Consider the following 15964-nt stretch of genomic DNA (forward strand, 5'->3'; position numbering starts at 1 on the left):
AGGATGAAACGCTGAGTTTGGCGCTGCCGGGATTCGAACCTGCGTCCGCAGGCTCTGCACTGATGTCAAAGCGAGCGCTCTACTCGCTGTGCCACTTGACCGGCCTCTCTCCTGCGTAGCACACTTTATTGCCTCTCTCCTGAGTAGCACACTACAGTCTACAATCTACAGCCACTGAGGTAGAGAAGGTACAGCAATGGTGGAAGTAGCCCCTCTGTTTTCTCTCGCTGTTTTAATGATGGTCAAGTAGGGCCAGATAGTCCTCTTTTGGAGGGCAAGGCAGGTAGGGTGCCGGGCAGGGTTCTTGTGTTGTGTGGGGGAAGATGGTGGAAGGCTGGATGTCAACTTTGGATCTTGTGTTGGGAAGAGGGGGGTGGGGTAGGGAAAATCACCAGGTGGGTTGTTGTGTTGTAAAGAAGGGAGTGGGAGATATATTTACAAGGGCTGGCTTGGCTTGCATTTGGCTGATAGAGCCTTGTCCAATGGTGGAATGGGAAACAAAACTGGCCCCTGACATTTTTTTTTCAAAGTGGCCCCACATTACTCCATGTGAGCAAGTCCAACCCCCTTAAGAAGGATTTGGGTTGGGCGGGGTTGGGAATTCTGCCAACATTTTGGAAAAAATGGGTAACACAAAGGGGGTCTGTGGTACTAAGGCCCACTGGGAAATCTCCCCAGTTCCCAGTAGGCCAGTCTACCCCTGGCCAAGCCAAACCCACCAACACTACTCTGGCTCAACTCTACCTGTGAATTCTGTAGCTCCTCCAACTCTAATTGATGCTCACTTTTATCAACCATGAGAAGACGAAAGGCTGATCTAGTTAGTCTTAACACATGTTGTGTTGGCTAGGCCCACAGATATTTCACCAGTTAGATTTTTCATGTCATACAATTGCAACACACTGTGTACATGCAGCTCAGTGGCCACTTACAGCCGATAATGGGCAGTGTGTGCACCTCTAATTGTTAAGTAACTGTTCCAAAAATGTTTTTATATTGAAATAAACTGATTGCCCTGCTGCGTTTTTACCCATTTTTATCGAAACGTTGCACTGTGACTCCACTTTGTTTTACTGTCACTTCCCATTACGCCAAGTGTCAAAGACTGAGGCCACTTTCTGTGTGGTCAATGTTATATAATGTCACTTCTGGTGTTATCACCATCTAAGTTAATTAGGAACCTCATACATCCTTTGCTGCCCAGGGCCTCTCCAATCACATACCAGCGCCTCTCCGATCGGATCCTAGGACCAGTCTTCAAAGTAACATAACTTTAAGGGCTGCCGTTTAAATTAGCCAATTTGGGTGGCTGTGTTACTGTTGTATATTTTCCACATAGTAAAGAAGAAAACTTCCATGAAAGTTAAACTCAAACACACAATAGTGCAACAGCAGTGCTTGCTAATATGAAAATGTATTTATTGTTCACATTTTTCTAAATGATTACATACTTATGAACTTTAGAGCGAGAATCCCTTGAATGCACCTTTTAACCCAGTTTACGACAGAGAAACCGTGTGATACAATAGCCCAAAAGAAATATCAATTTCAATAGGCGCCCTGCATGTCAAATAAGTGATAATGTGGAACATGTACTAGCAAAACCAAATAATTAATAATCTGTTCATTTAGAGAGTCCCAAAGGTGGCCCGACGACACCACATCATAACCCAGAGAAAGAGGAGGGACAAAATAGCTACAGAAAGGGAGAGAAGAAGCAGAAGGGGGACTTTGGCGGATGCAGAAGGAAGGTGGGGAGACAAAGCTGGGGGTGGGGCAGAGAACAGCATAGGGAAGAGAAGGAGGAGTCGGGAGCATGAGAAGAAGCAGCAGGAAGTTGTAAAGAAGAAGCAGCAGGGAGCAAGCGAAGAAGCAGTGGGGGCAAGAGAAGAAGAAGCAGGAAGGCATGGGAGTCTAAACAGTGGGGGAGCAAGGGAAGAAGCAGTGGGGGCATGGGAAAAAGCAGGAAGGCCGAAAGATGAAGCAGTGTGGGTATGGGAAGGAAGCAGCAGGAAGGTGGAGGGGCGAAGCAGTGGGGAGCAAGGGAAGACACAGTGGGGGCATGGGAGGAAGCAGGAACGCCGAAAGATGAAGCAGTGATGGTATGGGAGAGAAGCAGCAGGAAGGTGGAGAGGCGAAGCAGTGGGGACCAAGGGAAGAAGTAGTGGCGGCATGGCAAGAAGCAGAAAGGCGGAGAGACGAAGCAGTGGGGGTATGGAAAAGAAGCAGCAGGAAGGTGGAGAGGCGTAGCAGTGGGGAGCAAGGGAATAAGTAGTGGGGTGAGGGCATGGGGAGAAGCAGGAAGGTGGGGAGATGAAGCAGTGGGGGCATGGGAAGAAGTATTGGGCATGGGAGAAGCAGGAAGGGCAGAGAGACTAAGGAATTGGGGTATGAGAAAGAAGCAGCAGGAAGGTGGAGAGACGAAGCAGCAGGGACATGGGAAGAAGGAGCAGGAATGGGGAGAGGCGAAGCAGTGGGGATCAAGGGAACAAGTAGCGGGGGCATGGGAGAAGCAGGAAGGTGGAGAGACGAAGCCGTGGGGGTATGGGAAAGAAGCAGCAGGAAGGTGTGGAGACGAAGCAGGGTGGGGCAAGGGAAGAAGTAGTTTGGGCATGGGAAGAAGCAGGAAGGTGGAGAGACGAAGCAATGGGGGCAGGGGAAGAAGGAGCAGGAAGATGGAGAGGCGAAGCAGTGGGGACCAAGGGAAGAAGTGGGGGCATGGGAAAAGCAGGAAGGTGGAGAGACAAAGCACTGGAAACATGGGAAGAAGCAGGAATGCAGAGTCGTAGCAATGGGGGTATGGGAAAGAAGCAGCAGGAAGGTGGAGAGGCAAAACAGTGGAGATCAAGGGTAGAAGCAGCAGGAAAGTGGGGAGAAAAAATATTGTGAGAAAGTTAGAGGAGAAAAAGCAGCAAGGGGTTAGAAGGGAAGAATGAGTGGAGGCAGAAAGAGGTTGGAGGGAACAGCAGTGAGGGAGCATGTCACGAAAATAGTTGAAGTTAAAAAGAAACCTCTGCAGCGAGGGTGCATGGGTATAACAAGCAACAAGAAACAGGAAGGAAAAAAAGCAGTGTGAGAGCATGGGACATGCAGAGTAAGTAGGAGAAGCAGCCGGTTGTCAGAAGGGGAGAAGCAGCAGCAAAGTGGAGCACGGAAGCAATCGGATCATGGGGAAAAAGCTGCAGAAGGTGGAGAGAAGAAGCAGCACGAGGAGCAAAGGAAGAAGCTGCTTGAAAGTGCAGAGGAGCAGCAGTGCTGGAGCATTGGAAGAAGCAAGAAGCAGCAGGAAGTTGGAGAGAAGAAGCAGTGAGGAACATGGGAAGAAGTAGCAGGAAAGAGATGAGAAGCAGTGTGGGAGTTTGGGAAGAAGAGGCAGGGAGGTGGGGAGGAGCATTGCCAGATCATGTGGAGGGCAGCATAGCTAAAGGATGTAAAAGCAGTAACGAATCACTCGTATAAATGCGAGGGAGTGTCAGGGAGAAGAGTTATGGGGCAATCTAAGGAAGAGATGCGAGGAAGAGGCGTGAAAAGGTGTGATGTAGTGAGGGTCATTTGTGAGATGGGGCACGAGGGGGGATGCCAGTCAGTGAGAGGTAGAAGAGATTTATTTATTGTATTTGTATTTTATTATGCATTTGTAAGGCGCTTATACATCAAGTAAATTGTGTTTCAAAGGCGCTCCAGATGTGTGGGAATGTCCGTGCAATGAGCAGGTATAAAATAATGCAGTGGTGGTGAGGGGTGCGGGGGTGCGTCGATGTGAAGCTGTTGGAGGCAATCAGTTGAACAGCTGAGGTTTAATATTAAGGAGAAATGTGGAGCAGTGGGAAGCAGATGAGAGCTGATGCAATCAAAGTGAGATGGGAGCCGGTCGGAACAGGTATTCAAGACCCGCTGGAAGAGAACAAACATCCCGCAATCGATGGGAAAGGTGTGAGGTGGTGGGAGGGGGCGTCATGAGCCAGGTAAAGATAGAAGAGTTGAGACAGAAAGAGAGAAGTGTGAGCCAGCAGGGTGGGGAAGACATGTGAGTCAGCACAAAGGCCAGTGAGATGCTGAGTGGAGAAGAGATGTGTGAAGGTTATAGGGAAGGGGAGGAAAGAATCAAAGGGCATGGAAGGAAAAGCACTGATTGGACTCATTGATCGGGAAAACAATGAACTTTGTATGTAAAGCAGTGGCTCCAGCAGTAAGAAGGCAACCAGAACATTGGCTGCCTTTGCTCATTCTCAAGTGCCATTGTTAGCGTGTCACTGCTCTTCTCTGGTGATGTGCATTGCGGACCCTTATCTTCAGGAGGCATTTTACAGTGTGCAGATAGTAAGCAGCAGCTGATGAAGATAATCAGGTTCAATGGGCAGGTGGTCCCTCCTATGGCAGTAGGTGTCATCCAGAGTGTTCTCCACAGTAACGTCTGCGCAGCGGTGCCCTTCACCCCACGGAAACCTCTACGCAACCTTCCTCCTCTTCTTCCATTGACAGAATGCTGTCAGTTCTCCTCTGATTTTCTCTGTGTGAGCAACCTTGTCCTCCAATCATTAGACATGGACAGTGGCAACTGTGTTTGTTAATAAATCAGACCCACTATTTAACTTTGTAGAAAGGGATCCCCGTTATTATGCCAATTATCGTAGTCTGAAATAATTAATTTTTAGAAATGATCTTAGAAAACTCCCCAACACCAGCGAGAGGTAGGGATCCTTGGTCTTGAGTGAGGTCGGGATGTGTCTTAAAACAGTCTGAGGCTCAGCAGCACCAGCAGGGAGCTCCACAGCACAGCCAAGGAAGAGACCACTGGAAGCAAAATACAAGCATGTTAGTATTCCTGCGTTATCTCAGTGCAGGATAATATAAAGCTATTCCAGAGCAGACAATACCCACTTTTGCGCAGCCACACCCTTTGACCTTCCTTCAGAAACAACTCATTGCCCACCTGCTCTTCATTACAGCAGGACTATTAGAGTACACTAAATTGTACACAGGCTACTACTCATAATGTTTTGGGAGTGTGAGACACTAACCCTGATACCAAACCCAATCCATGAGTGGGATAGAGCACTGGCATGTGTGTATGGCTTTATAATTGCACGGTCCTCTGAGCCATGCCAAGTGCCCGGGCACTGGATGCAATGGTTTTGGGCTCACACAGGTGGCTGGCAGCCTGATCTGCCACTGGCAGCCCAAAATACAAATCAGAGCCTATTCCTACTACACTGTACATGCAGAACACAGAGACACGGAGAGCACGATAGTCCTTCACCCGGAAAGGGACTGCATTTCATGAGCTTTTGAACCTCTCCAGCCAAACTCAAGATCACAAGTGAAGAAATCTTGCGGACAGGAGAACGGCCACTTGAGATGGACTGTTTGGGGTCTCCATCCTGTTCCCAAACTGAACCACACCTGGTATAATCCACCTCACCACACTACCAAATCCTGCAGGCCTGTGGCCCATGGTATTTGGACTAAGTGATCCCCCTCTTCTCGCACCATAAAGAAATAAGTAATAAACAGTTTACCTGTGCATGATCCAGAGCCGTCAATGCTTACTGTAAAAGAGCAGAGAGGTGGAGAACATTAGAAACATATTTCCTTTCTTCAAATCTATCAAACTTCCCCATTCATGATCCACCGGTAATGATATGCTCCCCCGCCACCTTTATAGTTTGATACCACAGGCCCAGAGCAGAAGAGATAATGCACCCTCAGTGCTAGATAGACTCTGTAAAAGCAGAGCTATGTTGGTACCACACCAACACACCTATAGTGATACTGCACTACTAGTGCTATAATGATCCTGCAAAATCAGTGCTATAGTAATAGTCTACAGTCAATGCTATGCAATACTGCACACGGCCAGTGTTAGTCCCCAATGGCAGTGCTATGTTGGTACAGCAGCAAAAGGCTTTTGTGATACTGCACCCGTCTTGCAATAACAATACTACACAGTTGGTGCTATAGCAATACTATACAGGAAATGTCATAATAATGCTGTACATACTACTCTGGCAGTGTTAGTATGAACTTGTAATGGCAGTGCTGTGCTGTACTTATACTGCACTCACATTGCTATAGTGATAATGCAACAGTTTTGTTAAAATGGGATTACACAGGCAGTGCTGCAGAAATACTTTGTAGCCAAAGTTATGGTAATAGTGCACAACAACTGTGTCGTCAGTGCCAGATTCAGTCTGCAATGGCAGTGCTATGTTGGTAAAGTACCAAAAATTCTCTAGTGAGATTGCACCACTATTGCTATAATTATGCTACAAAATCAGTGTTATAATAATTCTCTACAGCCAGTGTTATGGAATACTGCGTCGGCAGAGTGAGTCCACAGTGGCAGTGCTATGTTGGTACAGTGATAATGCACCCGTATTGGAATAATAATAATAATACTACAACGTTAGTGCTGTAGCAAAACTTTTCAGAACATGTCATAGTAATGCTGTACATATACTACTCTGGCAGTCTAGTGTGAATGATACTGCACCCACATTGCTATAGTGATACTGCAACAGTTATGTTATAATGGAATTACACAGGCAGTGCTGCCGAAATACTTTATATCCAATATTATGGTAATACTTCACAAAAACTGCGATGGCAGTGCTCGAGTGAGTCTGCAATGACAGAGCTACGTTAGTACCTCACAAGCAATGCTATCATGATATTCTACGATTATAATTATTTTAAAGTATGTTCTATAGTAATATACATGTACAGTATAATCCTTTGATGCATGTGATATGTATTTGCTTGATCGTTGTTTCATTATATCAAAGCCATAGCCAGCTCACTGTAAGGCTGGGTTATGCAACGCTGGCAATACAGATTTTGTGGACTATAACCCCTATCAGTTATAAACACCATGGTCAATGGTGAGGGATCATGGGAGTCGTAGTCAGAACATTTGGAAAGAAGCAGGTTGCAGGGACCTGCTTTAAGGAAATTATGCCAGAGCCTGCCTACAATATAAAGTCTGGGTGTGCCAGTGATCATCAGAGTTAGCCAGACCAAGAATGCACCATGCATCCTCTTGGGTCTACCGTGTGAATCTGACAGTAACATGTAATAACATGCCTGATTTACATGAGCTGCAACCCTTAGATTTGGCTGTATCTTTAGGAGCAATTTTTGTTGGTTATGACTGATGATTCGGCCCTTGCAAGGATTGCATGTAATAATTTGCAAATTCTTTTGCCAATACTTTTGGAACTACAGCAACAAAGTGACCCTGGATTACGATTCTTGTTTCCAGGTTCCTTCTCGAGCTTTCCCAGTCCATGGCATTTTGAAGAGTGGTAAAGTACATTACACTCACAACTTCTGGTCACTATGTGTTGACTGTACCAGAATCCTAATGAAGACTGTCCTGACGAAAGTGGCTCATCTACATCACTTCCACTGAAACCGGTAGACGCTGGTTGCTATATTCAGGAGGCTAAAATCTGCCTATCCAGTTTTTGAGCAACCTTTTACCTTTCCACACTCCCTGTTAGGATAAACTACTTAATAACAGAGTTAGGATTTGTTGTTTGTCTTCTGCCTTTTAGGTGTTGCCTCTCTTAAAACACACCTTTTGTGATTAGGTTTTTTTCTTGTTTTTAACCCAAGTAGTCCCAGGGTTACTCAGATAATCTATGGGCTATTAATTCACTATCTACCCACAGTGATTACTGATCACATGCCTTAGGTGCTCTTTTATTTAACACCTTTTGTCTCTCCATGCATTAACATGCTCGGAAGAGTGAGGTCGATGAGGGACAGGTTTGAATAAGTTAATATTTGTTATAAACATACCTTTATTTTTTTATACTGCCCCTATTAGATAAGTGGCACACCAGCGCAATCTAATACTAGGCACGGATTAGGCAGTATTAGTAAGAAAATCGCTCTATCCTTTTTGTCTTTTCCCATAACCTTGTCCTTCAAGGCTATTTTGAGACTGAGCTGTAGTGAAACAACTATACACAGATGTGTTCTGCCCTGTGTTGTGATAAACTACTGACAAGTTAGGGCATTACCCTGATCACTTGAAATCCAGTGCCCCTTTGTCTTTGGGGATGCATGAGGGCCAGCACAGCCTTTACTTGCGAGAAGGCCTGATATATTCAGATAACTGTGGGGAACGGTGTGTGTTACCAGACTGAGATCTTGCAAGGGCAGCGACTCGCCATGATTTGCCCGGATGGCACTGTGTGAGGGGACCAGTGTCCTTAGATCCGATAGACACTGAAGATCAGTTTACAAATAACGACTACCGACATCTGCAAGTGAGGCGGTGGTGCCGTAGCTCTGTGCAGACTGCACTGTGAGTGGGACCAGAGAGGGACTACAGTCAAGGGCCCCAGAGCTTTGCAGCACCGACCCCTCCTTGTTGCGGACCTTGTTGCTCACTTAAAATTCCTGGAAAGCTTGTGAACTCCCCACTCGACATGCTTAGTGGACTTGCTGTGGGCCATAGCCGTTAACAAGATTAAGTTGAGACACATGTGCTACTGATCAATGAGGGAGTACTTTGGCCAAAAAGGTCTTGGGGCTTTGTTAGGCTTGGACACTGGAAGAACTGCATGGATGTCAAGCACCATGAAACCTGTGTGAGGGAGCACTGATCTGAGAAATCCTTTGTACATAAAAGAGTGCAGTCCAGACCTGGGAAGAGTCGGGACTGTGCAGAGAGGGCCTGATGACAGCATAACATTTGTGAAAGTGCAACCGGAGAGAAGCAGATTGAATCTCAGACCGACTGAGCACCATAACAAAGGGCGCCGGAAAGAAGTGTGGCCCAATGGATTCATTTACCAGCACCCAGGTGATGACCCCTGGGCCTCTTGATCTGGGACAGGGCGGTGCCCAAGCACTTTGCCTGGGGATGAGACCAGATTCATGTCCACTAATGTTAAACTGGACGATATTGTAGCAACCATCGGGTCATTGAAGTCCAAACTTGAAAAAGAAAGTGGTCGTATTAATGTAGTAAAGACCAGGATTGGAGAGGTGGAAGACTAAGTGGGAAAACATGATGGCGCTATTGCAGGACTGAGTGCAGAACTCACCAAAGTCTGAGGTAAATGCAAAGATCTCGAGGCACGCTCAAGGCGAAATAATGTGGGCATTGTCGGAGTTCCCGAAGCGGCATGCACGTGGATAATACAACCGTTTATCAAAGATCTCCTAAAAACCCAGTTTGGAGCAACTAAGTTTTCTATGCATTTTCTAGTTGAGTGCGCACATCGCACTCTCGCTCCGGTACCTAGGCCTGGGGCCCCTCCGTGCACCAAAATGCTCAATTGAAGCCGGGGCATGCAGCGTACTGGCTGGCTGATGAAAGCCGTGGCTGCTCGCGGCGTACCCGAGGAAGTTTCCACGTCCGAACGAGAGTTACATCATCGAGTTGGGGTAGATGGTGAGGGCGGGGGGATGAAACGGGGAATTCACATGAATCTGTGTGGGGACCTTAATATAGGTTCTAAATGGCCAGTTGTGGGAGGTGGGTTGGGGGTGGGTATGATGGGGTGTTTGGTTCTAAAGGTTGGTGGGTGGGTTGGCAGACTGGCGCTGTGTCACAAGACGATTGCTTGCTTTTGGGAATGCATGCACGCACAATGTACTGGTTGATAAATTGCAAATGGGCAAATCGATAGTATTAATATTGTGGAATGTATGGGGCCTTAACAACTCTGTCAAGGCTAGGAAAATTCTAGTGTATCTTGATCGCCATTCTCCCAAGATTATATTGCTACAGGAAACACATGCCCTGGGGCCACTACATGACAGTTTTGTACCTACTTGGCGACGACAGAAATTCTCTACCTCCTACTGATCTCAAGCAAGAGGAGTGCTCATTTTCGAGCACTGATCACTACCTTTTCAAGCCAATGTGGGGTACATTTACCAGCCCAGCAGAACTCCCCTGCATCACCAAATTGCATTTTCAGCATTGACAAGAATCATGGCTGCACTGGGTCTGCTGAGCATATATCCCGCTGCATCACCAAAACTGTGTTTTAGCAGTTGCCAAAGTAATAGCTGCGCTGGCTCTGCTGAGCACATATGGGGCAAGATGGAACATGGAACAACCCGGGAATGGCTGCATTTATTTGTTCATGTGCACCCAACTGAGAAGGATTACAAGGCAGCCTGGCTCAGTACTGCTATGCTGCCAGCTCAAAACTTCCCCCTGAAAGAGAAAAAGTTCTGCTTTTAAAATGAATTTGCACTGATGCTATATTCCATCTTTCAACATTACACAGTTGATGGCAGTGAAACACATCCCTGCCTATCCATCTTCAGGATGAACACCATCAAAGGAGGGTTATTCTCCTCTGAAAGGCATTTTGTGTCAAATAAAATCTGTGAAAGAGCAGAGGAATTTGTTTCAGACCATACGGCAAGCGTTTTACTTTTGCAGCAATCTAACACAGGCAGCATTATTCACAAGAAGCTCTCTCTCTCCCTTTGCTTGATGTCAGTTTCAAAGAACCCTTTTCTTGAACACATCCCTGTGTAAAGAAATTGACTAAAAAGCTCTGAAAGCTTTTAGACAGCCACATGTGAGGAAAATCGCATTTATGAATGGCTAAGGAAAGTTGAATTAACCTGCGTTACTTTGCTTTGCAAAAACAGTGAAATGACACTTGTAAAGCTAAAATGTGAAATCATCTCAATATTCACACAGAAACAGCATTATTTGTGTGGGGCTGGGGTTTGGTTTAAATCTATTGTATGTTTATTAACAACAAAAATAAATGACTTAGGTTTTGTGAAAGAAAGAAACATGTTTGAAGGCTGTTTGAAAGCAGCAGAACCAGTTTTGCCTAGGCAGGCAATTCTAAGGTACCAATCCCTTGGGAAATGAAGCCCCTTACAAATGTGAAAGTACCAAGATGTGGGAATTCGCAACCTCATCAAACTACCTGGCATTTCTCCAGCCAGGAACAATGGATCAGGGGAACTGTGAATTCCTGCTGACACCTCTCCTCAGCTTCATCTGCTAGAATGAAAGGTTGCTATGGTAGCCTTGCTGCCCAGGACTGACACAGTGGGGGTAGGATGACTGGGGAAAACTTAAGGACCGCCCTCTACCGACAGATGCCATCCCTTTAATTTAAAAGACTTTTGATATCAAAGTATTTATTTCAGTAACCTAAAGACTCAGTAATGGGAAATTAGGATGGTTTTGAAGTAAATTTTGCGCCATTATAATGAGATGTGTGTTATCCTAGCATGTGGGGGACACAAACAGCATTAAAGTGACATTTCTGGGAAAAGCGTACATGGTACAGTTTTGAAACTTAAATGCAAGTGTGTCGGATACTGTTAGGCTTATGTATATCCATTTGCAGGATGTTTGATCAAATATTTTCGGTGGAAATTTCAAAGGATTGCCAGAAGAACGAAACAGCATCGCACAAATGTGGGGTTTTGAATAGTATATTCTTTGCAAAATATGGGCTCTGCCTATCTGATTTTCAGGAGCGTAAATTGTAAATATAAGTGTTTTGCTCCATAACTTATTTTGGCAAAAGTAACTTTGGTGAAACAAAAGCACATAATAAAACCCCCACACCAGACCTGAGTCACTTTCTTCAGTCCAATTTGCTTACAGGGAGGCGGCGACATCCACAGGCTGACCTATCCGATTTTAGAAGTAGGTCTAGCTTAGTTCTGCCCACATAGTAAAAATCCTCTGATGTCATCCGGCCTATATAAGGAAGGGACACTCAAGACAGACATTCAAGAATTTCCAGCATTCAGAAATCAACATCCAGCGATCCAGACATTCCACATTCACCTTGCAAGATTCCAGATTCCAGTGCCAAGCCAGGAGTAGCTGATAACGGATCCAGGCAGAACCTCTTACCCAGGATGAACAGCTTATCCAGAATTAAATGCTACAAAAATCCCAATAATTCAGGGAGAAAGGGGGGGAAGGCTGCTGAACCCTTTTTGGGATTATCCAGCGACCAGACCTGCTTTGCCCAGCTGATGCACCCCGATGTCCACTGAGACTAGACCCCGGTTGCCTCGCTGAGTCCCTAGATGGGAGCCGCCGCTGCGCAGTGACCAGACCCCTGTCCAAGACACAGCGTGAAGGTTAAAACATTGCAAATTAACCTTTTTGTGGGCAGCGTCTCTTTTATAATCTACCCACTAAAAATAGTCTCGGTAGAACCTGTCATTTTCCTCTTAAAACCAATTATGTCCGTGTAACTGCTTTCATTATAAATCCAAGTTTTCCATTCCCACAAAGAATCCCATACTGTCACCCATCAAGAGTCACCTTTTTACTTTCATATCATACCTGTTATGTGCCTTTGTACCTTAGCATTGAAACCGATTTCCGATTATGTCTGTTGAGCTCATTTTCCAAGCCGTTTTGCTATTTTAAACCCGTGAAACTAAGCAATTGAAATTTCGCCATGTGTGATTTTTGCTGCACTGTGTTTTTCCTACCAAAGTCGATTTTCTGAACTGTATGCCTATTTGTAGCTTGTAAATGTTCCTGCCTCGTTAGTACAGCCACACACATTCTTGCCTTATTCATTCAACCGCGCATGTAAAATAACTATTCCATAATTCCGAGTCCCATTTTGCTTATTTTTCAAGTGAGCTCAATCCCATTTTGGCCTCGCATTTAAGGGTATTAGGTCGGATTTCCATTCTGATTATTGTCTATTATACCTGATTCCTTGGTACTCCTTTCTACCCACACAAAATTTGGTTAGCAGGGGTGTGAGGGAGTGTTGCAGGAGGAACGCCTAACTGTGTTGCAATCTGAAAATTCTACTCAAAAAGTAATCTTGCTTTCATTCAATTGTGCATTGTGTATCTTATGTTAAAAGGTCAAACTAAGTGTATTCTATCATTTTACTGTGTAATTATCACCACACTGGTGATTGCTGCCCTATATTGAATGTGTCTGATTTTTATTCATAATTAAAAATAAATAAATATTTCATTATTACATGCTGACCGAGACACTAGCGGCAAATGCACATGTGGTCTTCAGCAACAACATGCGGCGGGAGACCATCCTCAAGAAGAAGGCCATCTGGGCAGAGGTTGCCAACAAGGTCAGCGCGGTGGGCACCACCACCCGCACAGTTAAAGACTGTCGAAAGAGGTGGGACGACCTCCGGCTCCGTGTCAGGAACATACTGGCAGCGAACCGCAACCTGGCTATGGGCACAGGAGGAGGCAGCGAATCGCCTATTAAACTCCGTGAGTGGGAGGAGACCTGTGCATCCACAATTGGAGTGGAATCCATAGAGGGAGTTGGAGAAATGGAGCATGGCGTGGCCACTTCGTCCGATGGAGGGGAGTGTATGCATCCAAAAATGCACAGTGAAGTGTGAGGGGCCCCCCAATTATGTGTCCATATTAATGCTGTGGATCCAGCCACAAACATACATGCATGCATCACCACATACACGTGCAACACAGACCCATTCATGCATGACCCACCCAACATCCCCATTACCTGAATCCACAATAAAGAGGGCCAAATGCATAGAGCGGCATGACGTAATCATTCAGCATAAGGCAGGTCGAACCATAAATGATGAATATCCCCATTTCTCACCCCTACAGGATCACACACAGAAACTGAGGAGCCACGCACTGCGACACCTGCTCCCCCATCCACCAAAAAACCCAGGAGAGATGCCACCAGGGACACAGGCCACAGCCTCAAGGGGAACCGGGAGGAGTGACCATGACCAGAGGGACAAAGGCAGCAGGAGCACCAGTTCCACGCAGCCTGAGGCCATGCCTGCTGCCATCGTAGCACCCACGGTAGTGTGTCTCCCTGCAAGTGAAACCAGCATTGAGGGCACGCACTCTGCTGCCACCAGTTCAACTAGTGAGGCAGCAGCCACTTCCCCACTTTCGGATTAGGAGGGAGCACATGGCATTGTTGATCAAAGCCAGACCCCCAGACCAACATGCTCCCTACTGGCAAGCCCAAGGTTGTCATCAGGTCCGAGTAGCCATGGAGGATCACCCACCCCCACCCTGGAAGGGTCATGGAGCCCCCAGGTATTCTCACCTGATGCCACTGCCATGGATCAAGGCGCAGCAGTCATCCCACCAGCACCTAGCATGCAACATGACCTCTCATCTATCAACCAGAGGCAGGCAGAGATCACTGGGCTAGTAGGGCAGCATGTGGCTGAGGCAGGCCGTCTGAGGGAGGACCTCCGCATGTATGCACGACAGACAAGGGAGGGCATGGAGGAATGCACCAACAGGATCTGCAATGAAATGGCCCAACTCAGGCAGGCCATGAACCGTATAGCAGACGCGATTGAGCTCCGATGCCCACTCACAACCCAGGATGAACCGGGCACCACCTCCTCTGGGAGTTCCCGGCAAACTAGCCCCCTACGCCGGTCTCTGCGCAACCTGAGGCGCTCCACATCCCAACCACCAAATGGCAGAGGAGGCACTGACAATTAGGGCCAGCAAGGACTAGGTGGCACATGTGTAGAAGGACACGTTCACACCATGAGGCTCACATTGGGGTGTTGTGGGGGAGGGGGGTATGGGTGTTCTTGGGAGTGTTGTGGGGGGAGTGGGGTAAGGGTGTTCTTGGGAGTGTTGTGGGGGGAGGGGGTAAGGGTGTTTGCACAGTTGGGGCCATGCACTTAATTATTGTCTTTTGTTCACAATACACTGTTGAAAAGTTGAAACACAGGCTTGGTATTCATCATTGTGTGTGTGTACTGTATTGGGGAGATGGTTCTTTGTGGCACTGACCACATGCATCAGGGCAGTAATACCCATCTGCATCCATAATAGTCATACCTTGGATGTCATGGAATCTGATACATATGATGCTGACGTGCATCGTGTCCCTCCTGGACATTGCCACTTGCATGTCCCTGCGGGCCTTTTGACCCATCCTCATCACCATCCACATCATCCTCATCTGGCGCTTGCATGTCAGGTGGCATAGGCACATTCCGTCTGATGAAAATGTAGTCCGGCATCACACATGCCATGGTTATCTTCGGCACTTTGTCATGGCCGTACAGGAGAGCCTCACACGGCACACTTAGGCACCAGAGCTGTGTGTTGGAGAGGCCGAATGCCTGCTCCATCACGACGCAGGTACAGGTATGTGCAATATTGTTGTCCTCTTCCTACTGGTTCTGTGGGTTCCATACAGGGGTTAGGTGCTACCTCTTCAAGGGATAGCCGGCTTTGCCTGTATGGGGTGAAGAATGGGTACCTGTTACCGGCCACCCTGCTCTGGGAGACTTCTTTGCATTGTGATTGGAAGTCACAACTGACAGCATGCATGCAGACAATCTGCGTGACTGCAATGTACAAAGCTGGGCTCAACCATGCAAGTCGATATGCCCGAAACATGCCTCCGCAAGTAATGGAAATGTCCTGGCTGAGGCCAGGCCTCAGGTGTCCTTGGGCCCAGGCAAATGTTATACCGCTATGCCAGTGTGCAGCAATCCCTACATCCATGTTGCTGTGCTGCGGGGCATCACTTCAATGGTGCTATGGGTTTGTGGTCATGTGCCATGGCTAGGGGTGATTCCTTTGCATGCATTCTAGGGCACATTGCGGTAATGATGTTGTGCTGCCCAAATTCTGTATGACTGTCCTGAGGGCAAGATGATGATTTGTGTATTATGTGGTGTGGCATGATGTGAAATGTGGTTGTGGATGGATGTGTCATCTTTGAAATGTTGTAATGTATGCAATGTTGTGCAGCTTCGCATTTCATGTGGGGTCTTATCAGGTACATTGTGAAGTCACCCAATGGACATTGAAGTACATCTGTATGACCATTTGTCCCACGCACGCCAGACAATTCACAGTTGGTGTATCGTTCTCTCCCCGCCCAATCACACCGCCCTGTGCATGGCCTGCTACTCACCAAGTTGCCACGATCATTGGCCAGCTTGTCGCTCCATGTTGCTTGGTATGGTTGAGTTCTCTA

At 46.9% G+C, this 15964-nt stretch overlaps 1 protein-coding gene across 1 annotated transcript in view; it reads right to left on the reverse strand.

Annotated features, from left to right (window-relative positions):
• Window positions 1-1395: 1395 nt before the first annotated feature.
• The window catches only part of LOC138503210 (uromodulin-like), a 381643-nt gene continuing 367074 nt past the window's right edge, over window positions 1396-15964 (reverse strand). The window contains exons 10-11 of the mRNA XM_069622795.1: window positions 5520-5549; window positions 1396-4794 (exon numbers count right to left, since the gene is read on the reverse strand). Of these exons, the coding sequence (XP_069478896.1) occupies window positions 4730-4794; window positions 5520-5549 (95 nt within the window). The 3' untranslated portion in view covers window positions 1396-4729. The remainder of the gene's footprint in view (window positions 4795-5519; window positions 5550-15964) is intronic.

Source organism: Ambystoma mexicanum, chromosome 11, assembly GCF_040938575.1.
Source record: "Ambystoma mexicanum isolate Mex_15411 chromosome 11, UKY_AmexF1_1, whole genome shotgun sequence".
In the NCBI taxonomy this organism is placed as follows: domain Eukaryota; kingdom Metazoa; phylum Chordata; class Amphibia; order Caudata; family Ambystomatidae; genus Ambystoma; species Ambystoma mexicanum.